General features: G+C 36.1%; 3 protein-coding genes across 3 annotated transcripts; 2 read left to right on the forward strand and 1 right to left on the reverse strand.

The window, feature by feature from the left end:
- Positions 1-608: 608 nt before the first annotated feature.
- LOC149584716 (uncharacterized) lies at positions 609-3,821 on the reverse strand. Its single transcript, XM_089863690.1, has 3 exons — positions 3,524-3,821; positions 1,699-2,000; positions 609-1,145 (listed from the first exon to the last, which is right to left on the reverse strand). The coding sequence occupies exons 1-3, from the start codon at positions 3,695-3,697 to the stop codon at positions 935-937; spliced, it is 687 nt and encodes a 228-aa protein (XP_089719816.1). The 5' UTR covers positions 3,698-3,821; the 3' UTR covers positions 609-934.
- Positions 3,822-7,631: 3,810 nt separating this feature from the next.
- Positions 7,632-12,822, forward strand: LOC149584717 (uncharacterized). The gene is made up of 7 exons (XM_089863412.1): positions 7,632-7,859; positions 8,678-8,795; positions 8,906-11,028; positions 11,691-11,959; positions 12,044-12,268; positions 12,410-12,502; positions 12,687-12,822. The coding sequence occupies exons 3-6, from the start codon at positions 8,914-8,916 to the stop codon at positions 12,450-12,452; spliced, it is 2,652 nt and encodes an 883-aa protein (XP_089719538.1). The 5' UTR covers positions 7,632-7,859; positions 8,678-8,795; positions 8,906-8,913; the 3' UTR covers positions 12,453-12,502; positions 12,687-12,822.
- LOC149584718 (sterile alpha motif domain-containing protein 3-like) lies at positions 12,729-14,023 on the forward strand. The gene is made up of 5 exons (XM_089863413.1): positions 12,729-12,864; positions 12,972-13,168; positions 13,255-13,435; positions 13,495-13,571; positions 13,644-14,023. The coding sequence occupies exons 2-5, from the start codon at positions 13,073-13,075 to the stop codon at positions 13,923-13,925; spliced, it is 636 nt and encodes a 211-aa protein (XP_089719539.1). The 5' UTR covers positions 12,729-12,864; positions 12,972-13,072; the 3' UTR covers positions 13,926-14,023.
- The last annotated feature ends 4,003 nt before the right edge of the window (positions 14,024-18,026 follow it).

Below are 18,026 nucleotides of genomic sequence, written 5' to 3' on the forward strand. Positions count from 1 at the left end.
AAATAATGAAGTAAAAGACAAAAATCGCAACGGTTCAATACGAGCAATCAACAGTGATGATTAACTCTATTCTAAAGTTGATATGAAAAAGATATGCGCCATTAAGCCATGTTACCCTATTAGGCTTAAGCACGTTAATTACACTAGGCTGTAAAAAAACGAATTTCAACAAAGAAATATAGACTTTAATAGGTACTAAATACAAGATCAATTGTAAAGACAATGTAGTTCAAATTAAATTTAGTTTCTAAAGCAATGTAATCTAACTCGAAGTTCAAGTAAAGGCTTAATGTATGTCCAATTCGAAGTTACTTTTTGGAACAGTTTTCTAACTTTTTAAGTGATATTACTATAGTCTAAAGGTTTGGTGTCAACCTCGTACGTTCCATGAGTGCGCGATGTCTAAAAACGTGATTAGTCTTAGGTGTCATCAGCCCTTGAACGAAAAGTAACGGATGTCTCGCGAATTCCTTTCGTGCTAATAAGAAAAAGGTGCTTAAGTTAAAATTTCACCGTTTTTAATTTTCATGAGAGTGATAACATAGCGAAAGGGTTTAGCTAGTCGATAAGTTATCGATTGCTTTATAACTAAAGACGGTAAAATTCAGTCTAGTCTACAACTTGAATGAGACAAAGTTGCAAATGCTACTAAGTCCGCCAATATAGAAAGGGATAATATTACACAACATTTAAATATAAGTTGAACTGAAATATTTTATCTTTAGAAATATTTGCCAACGTTTTATCGGTGAAATAGCAAAAACAATTCATAATTATCTATTTAAATTTTGCATTAAACTTTTCAGGACATGATTGAGCTAACAGTGGTTCGCATGCTAGCTTTTTTTAATAGATAAGTGAAGTTAACAGTATATAATGCGGTTTTTACATTAAATTAAAGGAAAAGTTCAGGTAACATAACTAACATTATACCTTAAAAGAACTGCCTTATATTCTCGAAGAGTTGTAATATAAGCCCAGAAAGAATTCCAATGGCGAGGATAACCAAGGGGAAAAAAAGGCTGCGCATATCCAAAGATGTCTCGTCAATCACTGATGGGATGTGGTATAATACTGGAGTACCTTTCCAAATCTCCAAGTCGAAGTCGTGACGCTGGGTTCCTGATTCGAAGAAAAACATAGCCCTGAAACACATGAGAAATGAAAATCTGTGTTAATGTATACTTTTAGTACTATTGCCAAGTGTGTATTTTCTTCCATTATAATGAAGAAAATTGGCCACTCACACAATCAACACTATTTTTATAGTCAGATAAATTTTATAATTAATTGAAATGCGATCATGCAATCCTTGATATCCTAATGCTTAGAGTGTAGAGGATTCAGAATGCTCTCAGACCATCTACATTTGATTATTAAAATTTTTATGATCTGCTTGCGCCGCGATTTCCGCCACTATGCGCGCTGAACCCGAACATAAACAAGATTCGTCGTCTGAACGGGAAGACCTAGAATTCGGTTCCGTAGTCTTTATCATTGAAAGGTTTAAAATACGAATAATTTCACGTTGACACAAATTTATGGATAGTTTTAAAGGTCAACACATTTGCCAATAAGCCCATTATGCAATTTTTTATATATAGTTCTTATAATAACTTTCAAATAGTTTGCCCAGATTTACCCCCCCCCCTCAAAATTTCAAACCCTAGCAACGCTACTGCTTTTCCTTGAACTTACATCTGTAATATTTTATCAGCGAGGACTTTGTCCATTCCCTTTCTGAATGCGAAAGCACACAGTTCGGAGAACGCTATGTGGTCGGGCATATAGAAGCGGTTGGGGTAAATTAAGTCAACTCCATAATAGGCCAATCCTTGTAGGAATGCATGATCCATTAGAAGTATTGCTTTCATCGCACGAAAGTCTGGGTTGCCAATCTCCATGATTGTCATCGTGATTTTAGTCAAATCGATCGAAATAATGCTGTTTGAATCCAAGATACGCTTCCAAACTTTTCGCATTTCTGAGTCCTCGGAGGCCTAATATTGAGAAACAATAAGATCTCCAATTTGATTAAGATATGTAACGGTTATAACCGTGTCTACTTCCTTATCCAATGAAAGTAGATCTATTCTGAGGCTTTATCAAGACCGAATTCAGGATACCATAAGAATGTGGAAGGGTAACATTGTCCCTGGTATCACTTCTTTCGAAAACCGTTAGCGCCTTCGTTCGAGGTAACGCCTTAAAATCCGTTTTTAGCGCCATCGGTCGGTTATGAATCAATTAAAGTGGCTAGTATCACATAACATTCAACTTCTCTGGTCTTAACCCCTGGCGTTATACGCCAAAGTTTGGGAAATCCGTTGTACTGACTTTGCCCCAGATATATCTGGCTCTCTAATAGAATAATCTAGGTTATTTATAACTTCATTATTGTCCAATCTTTTAAAATATATCAGTTCATCATTATCTATTTTAACCGTTTTGTTCTTGACACCGACACCAACACTCCTAGACCTAGGCGATTCCATTTTCCATATACCCAAAGTATGACGCCAGCATTGCCTTGTTCCAACGTTCTTATAGTATCCTGAATTAGTTCTTGGCTATAGTTAAATATCAAGCAAGATTAATAATGGCATCGAGATAAGGTTTTTTAAACTTCGAAAACTTTGACCGAGTGGACCGACTTTCACTCGCTAAAGAATTTTTTTTAATATTTATCTCTCCGAGTGACGATTACGACACGGAGAGATATTACACTGGACGCGTCTGTGAGTGCGTCTGTATCCGCGTTCGCAGTTTTCAAATCGGAGCAAACGTGTTCGCAGGAAGCAATTTTTGTCTTCTACTCCCATCGGTAGTATTACGCGGCGATCAGCTAGGGTTACGAGAAACGTCTAGCATCCCAACGGCAAGGCTTCCACCAAAGGTTCACGCAACTACGGGGTTTCTTTTCGTTTACGGTGAATCAATTGCCATATATACCCTAAGTTTTCCATAATTGATACAGAGGCATACGCTTGATTTCAAACGTCAACAATAGATATGTTTAAAATGATTTTAGGAATAAAGTTTCTTAAAACGATTTAACTAGAATTAAGGTAAATTAATGACGATTAAAATAATTGATATCAATTATATTTATTTAATTATTTTTGAAAAAACGTCTTGATTGTCTCTCGACTCGGAGTGGTTCACTTTGGTCTCCTAAGTCCTAACTTGAGAAAATAGTATAGATAAAACAGCTCGTGATTGGGCGAGAACTCGATATCCATAGTCTGCCACGTTCTATAATGTGACAACCACAAAGGTGGGAAACCGTAACGTGTGTTATTTTTTTTGAATTCTGTAAATATCTTATTTGTTTTTTTAATTAATTTTCAAGTAAATTTCGGTCTCACTAATTTCAATTCATTTTAAAATTTTAGGTACTTTAAAAAAAAAAATTCTGTGTTCAACTTGAGTACGGACATATACCTCGCGTGATACCATTTTACCTTCAGATTCATCTACATTCTCTTCATAATCTCTGTTAAAATGTATCTATTAGACAAACCTCTATGAATTTTTGAACTCTGGTGTCTTTTACGACGAAAATTTCAAATTTCTTGTATTTAAGTGTATCCGTTAAGTATTCCAGACGTTCAGGGGGATCAGGCATGGTTAGTTTGGACAAAAATACTCCCATAAAAGCAGCAGTCAACCAAAATGAGGCCAATAACCAAGACATGTATAATATCCTTTGTGCCAATCCAATCGAAAAATCTTGAGCTAAAAGCCATATGAAATTATTTTTAGCGTAGAAATGCAATTTAAATAAAATATTGGCTTAAAACAGCCTTGGTAGTAAACAGTGAAATAAAAAGTATTCAATATTCTGAATCGCAACTTTAGTAAACGAGCACTTTCGGGTGTGTGGCGCACTTCTGAAAGCGAAGATGATGGATGTCAAAGATTGAGGTAATGTTGGCAATCTTATCGAATAATTCCCTATCGACTGACCCTTGTCCGCCTAAATCTCGAATCCTTTTCCGATATTTCTCATAACTCAAATGTCGCACTATAACAACAATGAAAAGCCTAGCTAGGGCGAGACCGTGGAATCTTTCCCAACTTGTCTCATATATTGTTATAAAAGAAACCCGATATAGACACCAAAATATCACTCGATCGTGAAATATTCAAGAGGTGCTTATCTTAGAAATCCTAAAACGTATACCCCGTAATTCATAAAAAATATTTCAAATACTGGGAGTTTATCAATGATTTAGAAAAGTTTGGTTCGTGAAACACTATTATTTTAGACGCTGCACACGAAAACGGGTAATTTAAAGCAAAAACGGATTAATGTAATTATAACGTTTAATTTAGCAAATTCCCTACCCGTCGTCGACTACTTTTAATGTTTTGATGGGAGTGGCTTGTAATTTCAAAACTCGAACTCGCCATCTATCGGCCATATTCTCTTATATTTTGGGCTTTAAAGATGAATACCATCAGAAGTGAGATGAGACTAGAAGTGAAGGGCTCTAGCATTGGTAATAGATCCTGGCATTAGTGAACAAATTTGAGGATTTTACGCCGCTTCAATCGCGCCTACGCTAGAGAGAAAAAAATTGGTTGAGTTCCAAAAAAAGTTTCTTACCCCCTTCCCCTCAACCTAAAGCGGCGAAACACGGACGCGGGTGCTTGAATCTAGTTCGGCCGTCTACCACCGCGAGCGCCTCACGTTTTGGAGGGGAAATTCTGAAACCGCCACTAGAGCGCCAACCGTTGGTGTGTTATCAAGAATATTCACTTTCGCCGAGTGAAGAATTTGGTTAGCTCAGTACTTCTAGTCTCATCTCACTTCTGATACCATGTAAGGCAAGTAAATAATAAGTTATAATTGCATTAAAATAATAATTTTAGTATATAGCATGAAAAGCCACATACTTAAAGAAACTACTATTTAAAGAAACATCAATTAATTATATTCTCAACTTTAAAACTTAATTAATTCCACCAAATCCGGAGTTAGAGGTATTGTTGTCCGCTTTGCTTTTTAAACACTGGCGCAATTCCCGACAAAATAGAGATAAGAATGACATTTTTACCACTATAAGTCGCTATAGACAAAGTTTGTGGGTGGAGTTAAAATATAAGCAGACGAAGTTTCTTAATGATGTATGGCCCAGAGACTAAAGCTAGGACCCAACGCTCTTAGTACATAATTCAGATTTTGGTTAAACCATAAGAAAATAATAGGAGCTATATATTATTTTCTTATGGTTAAACCAATGTTCCCCTTAAAAGAACTATAGGTAATACCTTGCAAAACCAAAGTTGAATAAGCGGCGAAAACCTTATGAAAATATCCGCGGTTCGATTGCGAATAGGTTGTGATTCTACTGGCAAGGTTCCAAGCAGCCGGGAAGACGGCTAAGGTCACTAAAAGAGCTAGCCAGACTTCAAAGTCAAATGATTGTAAAGCTTGAAAAATACTAGCGGGTTGAGTTTCCGGAATGCCCGAAATCATCCTCCAATTAGTGACCCATATTGTGCTGGTAAATTTCAAGTGCAAGTGTGTTTTGTGTAAAACCGGTATTGGCATCAGCGCCAAATCGCTTTCCTGAAATAAACGATGTAGTTAATCGAGAAAATTGCCTACACCAACTGGAAATCATACGTTTCTAAGTAAGTGTCCAATAAGTCCCGTCCCATTGTGATCGTTTATTGCCTCTCCTTGAAAGTTCTCTTTTTCCAGGTAACTTATAGAATACCTTAAAAATTTAATTAATGGTAATTTTTTTCTAGCCAGATTAAACAGATTGGATTAGGTACAGGTTTTGAGCACTAATTACTTAAGTTGGAATTTATTAATTAACGCAAGAAAAAACGTTGCCACGTGACCAACAATGAAACGGCCTTTCAATGGCTTCTCTGCATAAAATTTCGTCTGAAAAAGAGTAACAGCACAGTTAATTTTACTTTAGTGTAAAAAGCGAATGTAATTCTTTTAATCGCATAAACGCGTGAAAGCTCTGAGTACTTATAGAAGGTGTGGAAATCAGTATGCCGAGTTCTTGTGGAAAAGGGGGAAAATGTGGGGTGTGCTATTAAGATCTCTAATGCTCAACTCGGCCACGAACGGTGCTGCCGTTGGTATCATAGTCTTGGTAGAGCTTGGAAGTCGCCATTTTACTAGCCCTGGCAGACTGCACACCTGTTAGTCATAAAGAACTGATGAATTATCAGTGTCGCTAAAGCGGTGTAACGGGCATTTGACCACTTTAGCAATGCAAAAAATCCTTTAATACACAAAGTTTTAATGAAATTTTAACATATTTTACCCTTCCTTCGAATATTATAACCCTGGCAGTCTGCACACCTGTTAGTCACATAGTACTGACAACTTGTCGGTAATTATGATCGCTAAAGCGGTGTAACGGGGATTTAACCACTTTGGAAATAAAAAAATCTCTTTAATGCACAACATTTTTAAGAAAATTTAACATTTTTAACTCTTATGACCCCGGCATTCTGCACACCTTATAGTCACAAAGAACTGAAAAATTATCGGAACTTAGTGTCGCTAAATCGGTGTAATGGGGATTTATCCAATTTAGCAAATGCAAAGCAATCTCTTTAATGCGCAACATTTTCAACCCTTCCTTCGAATATTATGACCCCGGCAGTCTGCACACCTGTTAATTATCGAAACTTACACTGTTAAAAATAAAGGTACTGCAAAGGTATTCCGCAATTCCCTTTGGTATTTCTTAGTACCCATTAAGGTATAACTGATGTTCCCTTATGACCTTGGTACTGAAAACATCTCAAAGAGGTTTTTCGGAAACTTTGGTATAAAGTAATACCTTTTCGGGAAGTTTTGCTGGTAGAAATATCTACAAAATCACGAAAAAGGTTCTTCAGAAACATTGGTATAATTAAATACTTTTCTGAGTAGTACCTTATAAGAGAGGTAAGTAATCATTCTAACAATGCAAGATATACAGAAATGTCGGGAATGTTTGAAATGAGGGTTATTAGAGGGTTACTCCTTTTTAAAATGGTATATTTGCGATTAGTTAATCACTCAGATAAATCTTGTACACCGATTACGAATTACTCGTAATCATTTTGGCCCTGTGGCAGGTCAAAGCTATATTAGTGAATAATAATCCATAATATGATAGAGTACAAGGAAGTTAGGATAAGCCCGTCATTCCGAAGGCTCTTATTCTTTCAAAATAATAATTTACATTATCTTAAATTCACTTAAATCATTATTGCTTTAAATGTTTTAAAGCATAACTAGTAAAGAATAGCGATTTCATTCCTATACAATGGAACGTCACTTCTATCTATCCCCTACACCAGTCTCATCTCCCCCAGCAGTATCTCTTATAAAAAAAATTGCTCCCCAAAAGCAAAATTAAGTCTTATACCCCTCTCCACCAATATTACTCTATAATATTTATTTAAACCCACGGAAAATTTTAAGGACCATGGCTTGAACAGAAAAAAAATTCCCGCCCCCTTGTTATATTTTTTTAACTTTAGTAACCCTGTATAAAGTTCACGCTCTCCCGCCTCGCCGGGGGGGCTTGAGCTAAAGGGGATCTCCCTCGTTGCCGAAGTGGCCTGGACCGGTAGGCGTAGCACTAGCAGTAAAGCAGGTCTCCCACGTTGTTAAGAGGGTTAAAGTCGCCATTTACGTTCTCTTTTCGGACTTTTTATTTATCGCTTTGACGAGGGGCGCAAGAGTTCGACCGGTTCACGTGTGTTTCATTGCGGTAGAATAGGAAAAGAGCCTCGCGTGACGCTCCTCGTGCCAGAGCTAGGCCTAGTACGGCATTATTTTATCGAAGTTGCGGAAGTATTTCAAACCAGTCGCCCAGTTTAGAAAGGTAAGCAATATTGTTGTTTTTATTTGAACATCTGGGTTGGATAATTAGAGATACTATTGTTGAAATTATTTCGATATTAACACTAAGATTACATTATTGAACTCAAATAAAGTTTATATCTGTTTAAGTAGGCCTACCTTTTTAAAGATGTAATTGTGGCCAAACAGGTTCGAAGTATGTCTCATAAGCCAAACGCTTTGAAACGGTTTTGAAGCGTTCAGATATGGTTTAGGCCCTAAACCCTTTTCTGAAAAAATAATTGCATTTTCTCGTTTAAAAACGGTTTAAAGTGTCTAGTGTAAACATGTTTACGAGATATATTTCGAAACTGTTAGGCCACAACCATATCTTTAAAAAACTACGCGTATTTTTTTGCTATTAACCATTTTTTAAGGCCTATTATATTCAAAAGGGTTAAGGGTTAAAACGCTTCAAAACTTTCTTCCCCCTGCGTTCTGCTGTATAAGAAAAACTCCGGAATGGCCAAGTTGAGGACTTTTGTTCTTTACATTCCTTGCTTTCATGTTCTTTGGTTTCAAAGAATAAAATGTGGAAAATTTTTACCCCACCTTTTTTAACGGAAATTCCCCCTCCCCCGGGTTATTCTACTTTAGAGGCGAGAGGGGTACGAAGCGCATATCCTTCCCCTCCCCCTAGTCTACTCCGACAGAAACACTATAGTAAAGGCAGTTAGTTAGCCTAGGGAAGTTTTTGTGTTTTGTGTGAAAATACAAATAAATGGTTACATAATTATATATAAAATTTATACTGATCAGTTAGGCTGTCTTAAGTAACGTCTAATATAATTTACCTTGCAGAAGAGAGCATTGGGGTTTTCTTGCTTTTGAAATTATCAACGAGATTTCTCACTTGACGATATTTTGCAGTTTTGTGGTTTAAAAGAGAACTAATATTCAGCCACTATATTTTGATATGGTAATTATAAACTCAACTCGGTTATTATTCAATAGGCCTACACTATTATTTTGACTCTATCTTTAAAGTCTATACAAACATTTCTAAAAGAGTGTTCTGTTATTGTTCAGAACTGAAAATGTATCAATGCTTTGTGTGCCACGCCAAGAGAGCTTCTTTCATCAAACTTCTAGCTCATTACAGACATTTGCACTTACATGAACGTAATCTTAAAATTACCTGCAGTTTAGGAGGCTGTGCAAAGACATTTATCAACTATAATACATTTAAAAGCCATGCCCATCGTAAACATAAAAACGAGATCAGAGAAAATCCAATTAGGGAAAGCGCTAATGTTGAGCATTTAGCTGAAAACAATAATTTAAATGAATGTTTAGCGGAAAGTGATGAGACGCTAAACTTAGGAGCTCCAGAATTTAATAGGGAAAACTATTTATTTAACACGAGGAAAAACTTGGCCCTCATGGTTTTAAAACTTCGAGAAAAGCATATGCTTCCTCGTTCGGTAGCCGTAGATATCGCCAATGGTGTTGGGATGATTTTAGAAAACGTTAAAGACCTGTTTTCAAATTATGAGCCAAACAGTATTCCTATTGAAACATTAACGGATGTAATTAGAAGTGATTACAGGCTCAATACCTTTTGCATGCAAGAACTCAAATTAATCCCTCCCACTGAGTATAATCTAGGTGTAAGAGAACGATTTGGAAAAGTATATAAAGATAGCTTTCAGTATGTTAGTATTTTGACATTGCTTAGCAGAATGCTGTCATTTAATGACGTGTGGGATGAGATAAAATCATACCGGGAAACGTCTTTTGGGACAGAGAGGCTTTCTGATTACCATGATGGAGATATTTTTAAAAATCATCATCTTTTTGCGATAGACAACACAGCTTTAAGAGTACATTTGTACACTGACGAGTTGGAATTGGCAAATCCCCTAGGATCTAAGCGGGGAAAACATAAAATTAGTGTTTTCTATTTTTTTATTGGAAACGTTTCCCCAAGATATCGAAGTAAAATTAGCAATATTTATCTGGCAATTATAGTGAGGTATAAGCTAGTGGAGCTTTACGGGTATGAAGCCATTTTGGAACCTCTAATACGTGATTTAATTACTCTTCAAACTGAGGGTATATATGTAAAAGAACAAAATTCGATCGTTAAAGGAGCTTTAGCGTCTGTTTCAGGTGATAATTTGTCATCGCATTTATTGGCAGGATTTAATCAAAGTTTTTCACGTGGAAGAATATGTCGCCATTGCATGGCCACTAAAAACAATATAGCAGAACAATTTTGTGAATCTGAATATTCAATTAGAAATGAAGAAGGTCATTTGTACCATATTGAGGCAGTTTTAGCAAATAGTGACAATTCTACGATTTATGGTGTCAAGGGAAAATCTCCCTTTCTCAAAATTCCTGGTTTTCGCGTTACGGAAAGCTTCCCTCCCGATGTCATGCACGACCTTTATGAAGGAGTCATACCTCTGGTGATAAAAGTTGTATTGGCTGGCTTAATCACGGCAGACGTTCTTAGCTTGGATAAAACGAATCATATTTTGGAAAATTTTAACTACGGTTCTTTAGATTCAACCAGCAAATCTGGTACTTTTACAAAAAACATGATATTAAAAGATGGCCATTTAATCGGTTCGGCATCTCAGAAATGTTGCTTATTTTACATGTTTCCGTTGATGTTTGGGGCATTAGTACCAGAAAACCATGCGCACTGGAAGCTATATTTAAACTTGAGAGAAATTGTTGACATCGTTGTTGCCCCAGTTATACATAAATCCTGGTTATCCTATGCTGCCGATTTAATAGAGAATTTTTACCAAAAACTTAAACAACTGGCCCCAGAAAAATTTACTCCCAAAGTTCATTATATGATTCACTATCCTAGATTAATTTACTTGTTCGGACCCATTCGCAGACTTTCGTGCATAAGATTTGAAGCCAAACACCAGAACATAAAAACGATGGCGGAGAGAGGACGCAATTTTACGAACATTTCTAAAACACTAGCTGTTCGTCATCAGTACGCTCAATGTTATGATTTTAGTTTAGGTATAGGCTTAGATAACGATAATCAAGAGAAAAACCTCCAAGTTATTTTGTTTAAGAATCTCCCGTATGAGTTGAAAGGAAAAATTAAAGATTTAAACTATATTACTTTAAACGACGGGACAGAAACGGTTTGGAAAGCCAAGGAAATAAAAATTAAATCGGTATGCTATAAGCCTGGTACGTTTATAACAATAGATTTAGTGCATGGCGAAAATATTCCTGTATTTCTTAAAGTTTCGCACCTTTTAAAAATATCCAATGAATGGTTTATTTGTGGCAAAATATTTTTGGCCAGAGAATTCTCACCTCATTTGCACTCCTTTAATGTCAGTGATTCTAAAAAGTGGGGTGTTATTCATCCTGGGCAGGAAATAGATTACTCAGCTTACAATGCTTACAGCATAGATTCAAAACTATATGTAAGTTTAAGATATAGTCTCTGCAAATAGCATTTTGGAGCTCAGGAATATATAAAATACAAATTTAAAACCTTTTTCATGTGTTAAATTAAAACATATTTTATACGAATATTGTTAAAGAATAATTACGAATATTGTTAAAGAATAATTACGAATATTGTTAAAGAATAATTACGAATATTGTTAAAGAATAATTACGAATATTGTTAAAGAATAATTACGAATATTGTTTAAGAATAGTTACGAATATTGTTTAAGAATAGTTACGAATATTGTTAAAGAATAATTACGAATATTGTTTAAGAATAGTTACGAATATTTTCAAAGAATAATTTTAAACTCTAAATAGTTATTATATTTGACAAGTATGAAATCTAAACATTATCATAAAACCACCCGAGTAGGCGTCACGTAGCTACTGTGTCACATACCATCAAAGGACAAAAGAAGTAAATCTACATAGCCCCTTCACAATAGAAAACCTCTCTGTGAATATCAAGAAAGCTTTCAAAAAAGATTTTACCGCTATACAAGTATTATCTGCCAAATGGAACAAATACGTTGATATTGATAGCGATGAGGAAGAAAGCCCGCCAGATGGTACAGAATTAAATATTATTGGTACGGTTGAGAAAACCGCTTCTCTAGAAGTTGGTTATTTGCCAGCAATGAGGTAATAAAATTAAAGTTCATGCACTTAAGGTTTGAAAATAATTATACTCATTATTCCTAATTTCGACGAATTTCTCTACCATAGTGGGAATTGTGAATCAAGTGATTATGATTTAGAAAGTCGGCTTTCTTCTACAGCAGATGATTCGAATTTGAAACCAATAGCCACTCTGCCGCTAGGATATAGGGTTCCACCTTTACCAGCTGTTGTTCAGCAATTGATTGATTCAAAAAACAGTTTCGTTTTCGCAACACAATTCAAGTCGAAAATAATAGATTTGTTATATGAAGATTTGAGTCGATATACAATGTACGCTATATTCAACTACACTTTACGCTTATTCAAAATATGCACATTTTTATCAAAATTGACATGGTGCATATTTTAAAAGCTCTTTTATTTTCGGCTGAAACTTTCGAATCTATACTATTTGTTCCATTTTTAACCTAGGTATCCTCAACATGACGAATACGTAAGAGTTGTGTCTGCTTAGTTAGAGACAACCGATTTCTAGTAGATAGAACCAAAGTTGGGACTGAATATGTAAGTTCGAATGATATATTAATCAATTGTCAACTTGGTCTCATATGCTTCGCATGTGCCTTGAAATGAACTGCCAAAGCTCACCAGTAATCTAAATTAATGAGGATTTGAAAAGATACCATTTAATGTGGTATCAGTCTCTTGGATGGGGGTTGTCTTCATTAATTTTCTCTCTTTTCTCAAGGACACTTGGCTTGGAAGTTTAATTTCAAAATTTAAAAGAGAGCGAAAACCTTTGACTCATTTGGATTGCGTACAAGAAAAGAAAAAGAAACATGGTCACTCAAAGAACAAAAAAAAGGGAGCTCAGCCCTGAATCTAAAAAAGACACAATAACGAAAGTACAGAGGATTAAAGTGACTGTAAGTTCAAAGACCCCATTTTGAGGATGGCATTTTTCTAAATATTAAAGGGAAAATATTAAAACAAAAGTAATTTGTTCTACATGTTTGACGATGAAATTTTCCAGGAGTCTTTCCTTGAAGATGAGTTGAGTATTCAAGCCCATATAAAAATTATCCAAGATGAGTTTAAAAAACCAAGCCAAATCAAGTTTTGCTTAATGAAAAAATGAAGAGAACTCTTCATCATAGACAAAGTTTAGTGAAAGACAAGTATGTCTCCGAAATTTTGGAAATTTTCCCCAATCTAATCAATGGTGACGAGGTGAATTACGAATAATTAAACTTTATTATGTGAATCGTATTAAAATTCTAAGAATCTAATTGTTTCATTCTGTAAATGTATATTAGCTTATCAGGGAGTTTCGAAGAGTGACAGCCAGTGATATAGACCCCGAGAAGAAAATTAAATCGTATATCATGCCTCTAGCTACAAAAATCTTAAGCATCACGAAGCGGACATCTATTTCTCGAAAGATAACCGAACAGTTACTGGCCAAAAAGGATTTTTTAAGTGAAGAAAAGTATAATGGTATGAATAGAACGGTGAAGTATGTTTTCCAAGCTTTATAATATTTGGATTTAATTTAGAGCTTCAAATCAACGCTTCGATTATTCTATTGCCATTGGTATTTAAGGAAAGTTTTGAAATGCTGATAAAGTTTGAAGTGGGTTTAGACATCATGGTTTTCTGTTTTCCCGAAAACCGCCATTATAACCCCTATTCTACTCAATTTTAGGACCCGGGTGCTGAACACAAAAATGCCATTTTAATTCTGGAAACTGAGGATTTTTTAGAAAAACCAACGAAAATGCTGTTGGAAAACGCCATATTTTCGTCTTCGAATATAACAAAAGGATTTGTTTCCTTATTTGTGTCATACTACGTTTTTGGCATAGAGTACCCGAAAAAACTTACGAAGACATTAGAATTCGTCCAAAAGGCTATTCTACAAGTGGAGCCTAATTTGAAAAATATATCAGTGCCAATTAAAAATGCCATCAATCGATTAAGTGCCTGAACAATACAGTCAAAAATCGCATTTCATTGGTTAGTTTACATGAATATTGTACCATTTTGAGTAGCAAATAAAACCATTTGTAGTACCAAATGAAACAATTTTTTGTACCAAATAAAACTATTTTTAGTACCGACAAATACCATTTTTAGTACCGACAAATACCATTTTTAATACCGACAAATACCATTTTTAGTACCGACAAATACCATTTTTAGTACCGAAAAATGCCATTCTTAGTACCGAAAAATGCCATTCTTAGTACCGAAAAATGCCATTCTTAGTACCGAAAAATGCCATTCTTAGTACCGAAAAATGCCATTCTTAGTACCGAAAAATGCCATTCTTAGTACCGAAAAATGCCGTTCTTAGTACCGAAAAATGCCGTTTTTAGCTCCGAAAAATGCCATTCTTAGCACCCGAAAATGCCGTTCTTAGCACCCGAAAATGCCGTTCTTAGCACCCAAAAATGCCGTTCTTAGCACCCAAAAATACCATTCTTAGCACCCAAAAATACCTTTCTTAGCACCCAAAAATACCATTCTTAGCACCCAAAAATACCATTCTTAGCACCCAAAAATACCATTCTTAGCACCCAAAAATACCTTTCTTAGCACCCAAAAATACCATTCTTAGCACCCAAAAATACCATTCTTAGCACCCAAAAATACCATTCTTAGCACCCAAAAATACCATTCTTAGCACCCAAAAATACCATTCTTAGCACCCAAAAATAAGATTCTTAGCACCCAAAAATACCATTCTTAGCACCCAAAAATACCATTCTTAGCACCCAAAAATACCATTCTTAGCACCCAAAAATACCATTCTTAGCACCCAAAAATACCATTCTTAGCACCCAAAAATGCCCTTCTGAGCAGGGAAAAATACTTGTAAAGGTACTTTCTCATTCCTTATATATCATGGAAATACCTTTAAATTAAGGTATTTTCCAGTACAGTCTAGAAAGAGTATTTATAAAAACCTCTATTGGTTCTCCCACAGATGCACGATCAAATACCTCTATAGGTATCGAATGACCCCTTTTTTTTAACAGTGTAGTGTCGATAAGCGGTGTAATGGGGATTTCTCCACTTAAGCAATACAAAATATTTTCTTAAATAAACAACATTTTTAATAAAATATAACATTTTCAACTCTTTCTTCGAATATTATGACCCCAGATGTGACTGCTTTCCGTGTTTTGGGAGGAATAAGGCAGCCCTGGTATGAAAACACACGAGTACGTCTTACTACGTCTGCACTTTAAAGCTGGGCACTCTTCTTGTACATGAATCGCAAATAGAGCTCTTCGTTTTCTATGCATTATCCGCAAATTGGTTGATAACCGATTATTTATTTTATAAACGAGGTTGTGAATAAAATACGATTTAACAGGTAAGTTCTGTGGATAATTCTAAAGTATGGATAAAGATAAAATGACGTCAAGATCTCATTCTTGTAAAGAGAGAACGTTCGAGTCAGTCTAATCCGCTTCCATGAAGTCAGAGTTATCTTTTTTTTTTCTGGGAGAGGCCTAGTTTAAGTCGGTTTAGCCATAGCCCACTCGATCCGCGCTCCCAGACGCTGCGCTTCTGCGCTATAGCTATAGCGAGAGCAGCTTGCGTCGTGACGCGCGTGATCGAGTGGGGTATGGTTTAGCGCGCCACCTAATAACCGGAATTTACTAAATAAAATGTTAAATGGACGCGGCCAGTAGCGACTCGAGAGTCGGCCTAGGCAAGAAATCGAAAGAAACTATTGACAACAATGTTAAGTATTAGTATACGATTCAGATTAATAACATCGGATCGGCCTTATTAAAAATATATTTTTTATCAATCGGGGTAGGGACAGATAAAAATAACGTGGTATTATATTAAAATATGGCTGAAGTTTCAAACGTAACCCTTGGTTGTTCTGGCACTTAAGGAAAATAATAGTGGCCTTTCCTTGTTATAATAATCGAGTAACAATTGTCTATTTCACTATTTACTATTGACTATTCGGTCTATATTTATATCGACATAACCAGCACTATCAACTGTTGCTCTAATAAACATTTCTACTAATTCTGGAGTCAGTCTCCCTCACATCGAGATCGAGAACGACAATTTCGATAAATAATGAATGGATAGTCCACCAGGCGGTGTTAGTGTATCGATAAAATGGCGGGAATTTTTTTAGGGAGGGGCCTAGGTAGTACTTCATGGTAGCGAAGATGAAGGTAAACTCGAACGTTCTCTCTTTACGTGAATGAGATCTTGATGACGTAGATAAAGAATAGATAATACCGAGCTCTCGCAAACGATGAGAATACGCGCCCATTTCCAGGGTGGTATATTTTCTTCCACACACAACGTGTGTCGATAAAAAGTATTGCCGTATAAGCGAATCGCGGAACGTAAGTACCCTATAGCGGCTACAAATTAATATTTTTCATTATAACACTTTTAACATAAAAATTTAATTCTTTGTCCTCTCATGCGCTCTTTTCAAAAATGCAAAATTTCATGATAAAATCATATAAATAGAATTTTTTGAACATGGTGGGACTAAATGTAATAAATGTTTTAAAAACGGGCCAACACTATTTTACAAATTTACCAAGGGTGCCTACAAATGCCCTCAGTAGTAAAACTACTATTGTAGTCGTTTTCTGTATATTTTAAATACAGGGTGATTCTAAAATGGTGGTATAACCGGACTACTGCGGGTTCTATGAGCGATTTTAAGTCGAAAATGTTCTATGACATTTTGTCATCCAGGCCACCGTTTAAAAGTTATGATAAGGATCATTTACGGATGACCCCTTAAAATTAATTAAATTAAACAAAAGCCCAGCGGGTTGAATACATTTTTTAAGGGGACTCACGTGTTTAGTAATGGCGCTCGCGATTTACTTCCCCGTGAACTCCGTAAAGAAGTCCTCCACCAATGTAAGCTTGAAAATGGGTTCAAATGGGAAGATTCATGCCGAATTGAGAAAAGCCTAACCCAATGGGGAAATGCATTTAAAATTTAATAAAAAAGGACCAAATGGGAAGATTCTTGCCGGATTGAGAAAAACCTATCAAACAATCAACAAAGGTTTAATGTTTTATTTCCACTCTCTTCTGAGAATCGCAAAAAGAAGTGAAGCTTTTCAAGCAAAATTACACGTATTTTTGTTTAAAGCGGATCAAAACTTAATTATAACAATTTGATCGTCAATGGAGTAAGAAGTTACGGAACACATGGGCTCTACTGCAATGTACGTAAAAATTGTAAAGTCAGAAGCCAAATTAAGAAATGAACTAAATGTCAGTTTTTGGAGGTGTAGCGTGTTTTGCCTCATGGAATGAGAGTCTGACTTGTTGTTCTGACATTCGATTCTCAAAACTTGATGAATAGCTGGCTTTTGTTTGCTTTCGTGGCCGGATTGCAACTAACTGTAAAGTCAGTTGGAATTTGGAAGGAATGAGAGTCTGACTAGATGTTCTCACATTCCATTCTCAAAACTTGATGAATCGCTGGCTTTTGTTTGCTTTCGTAGCCGGATTGCAACTAACTGTAAAATCAGTTGGAATTTCGAAGGAATGAGAGTCCGACTAGATATTCTCACATTCGATTCTCAAAACCTGATGAATCGCTGGCTTTTGTTTGCTTTCGTGGCCGGATTGCTGGAAATGTCCCCCTTCATGGACGTCTACGCATAGCCGTGATCGTCGGACTATGGAAAAGCATGCCCTCCTTTTCTCGCCACTTTGCCTGATGATGTCAAACGCACCAAGGATTCTCGCGCAAAGGGTTTCTTCGTCAGGGACTTCCTTTGCGTAAACTAAATCCTTCACGCGGCTCCAAAGGAAGTAGTCGATTGGTGTAAGGTCTGGCGATCTGGCAGGCCAAGGCGTTGGTCCCGCTCGACTAATCCATCTTGGACCAAACGTCTCGTCTAGATATGCCCTCACTTGACGGCCAAAGTGCGGCGGTGCCCCATCGTGCTGAAACCAGAGTTGAACACGATCAGCCAATGGTGGTTCGTCCAACACATCTTGAACATCTGTTTGCAAAAACTCCAAATAACGTTCCGCGTTAAGACGAAACGGAAGGATAAATGGACCA

The sequence above is a fragment of the Phalangium opilio genome, unplaced genomic scaffold (genome assembly GCF_054372755.1).
Source record: "Phalangium opilio isolate 3A_F unplaced genomic scaffold, DU_Popi_V2 ptg001170l_1, whole genome shotgun sequence".
NCBI lineage: Eukaryota > Metazoa > Arthropoda > Arachnida > Opiliones > Phalangiidae > Phalangium > Phalangium opilio.

Excerpts from the sequence above, each read along its gene's own strand:
- LOC149584718 (XM_089863413.1), top strand. The coding sequence starts at position 13,073 with ATGAAGAGAACTCTTCATCATAGACAAAGTTTAGTGAAAGACAAGTAT. Across the intron at positions 13,169-13,254 it reads ATCTAATCAATGGTGACGAG|CTTATCAGGGAGTTTCGAAG; the intron begins GTGAATTACGAA and ends AATGTATATTAG. Across the intron at positions 13,572-13,643 it reads AAATGCTGATAAAGTTTGAA|GACCCGGGTGCTGAACACAA; the intron begins GTGGGTTTAGAC and ends ACTCAATTTTAG.
- LOC149584717 (XM_089863412.1), top strand. The coding sequence starts at position 8,914 with ATGTATCAATGCTTTGTGTGCCACGCCAAGAGAGCTTCTTTCATCAAA. Across the intron at positions 11,029-11,690 it reads AGGAAATAAAAATTAAATCG|GCGTCACGTAGCTACTGTGT; the intron begins GTATGCTATAAG and ends CCACCCGAGTAG. Across the intron at positions 11,960-12,043 it reads GGTTATTTGCCAGCAATGAG|TGGGAATTGTGAATCAAGTG; the intron begins GTAATAAAATTA and ends TCTCTACCATAG.
- LOC149584716 (XM_089863690.1), bottom strand. The coding sequence starts at position 3,697 with ATGTCTTGGTTATTGGCCTCATTTTGGTTGACTGCTGCTTTTATGGGA. Across the intron at positions 2,001-3,523 it reads GAGTTCAAAAATTCATAGAG|GCCTCCGAGGACTCAGAAAT; the intron begins GTTTGTCTAATA and ends TCTCAATATTAG. Across the intron at positions 1,146-1,698 it reads GCTGATAAAATATTACAGAT|GGCTATGTTTTTCTTCGAAT; the intron begins GTAAGTTCAAGG and ends CATGTGTTTCAG.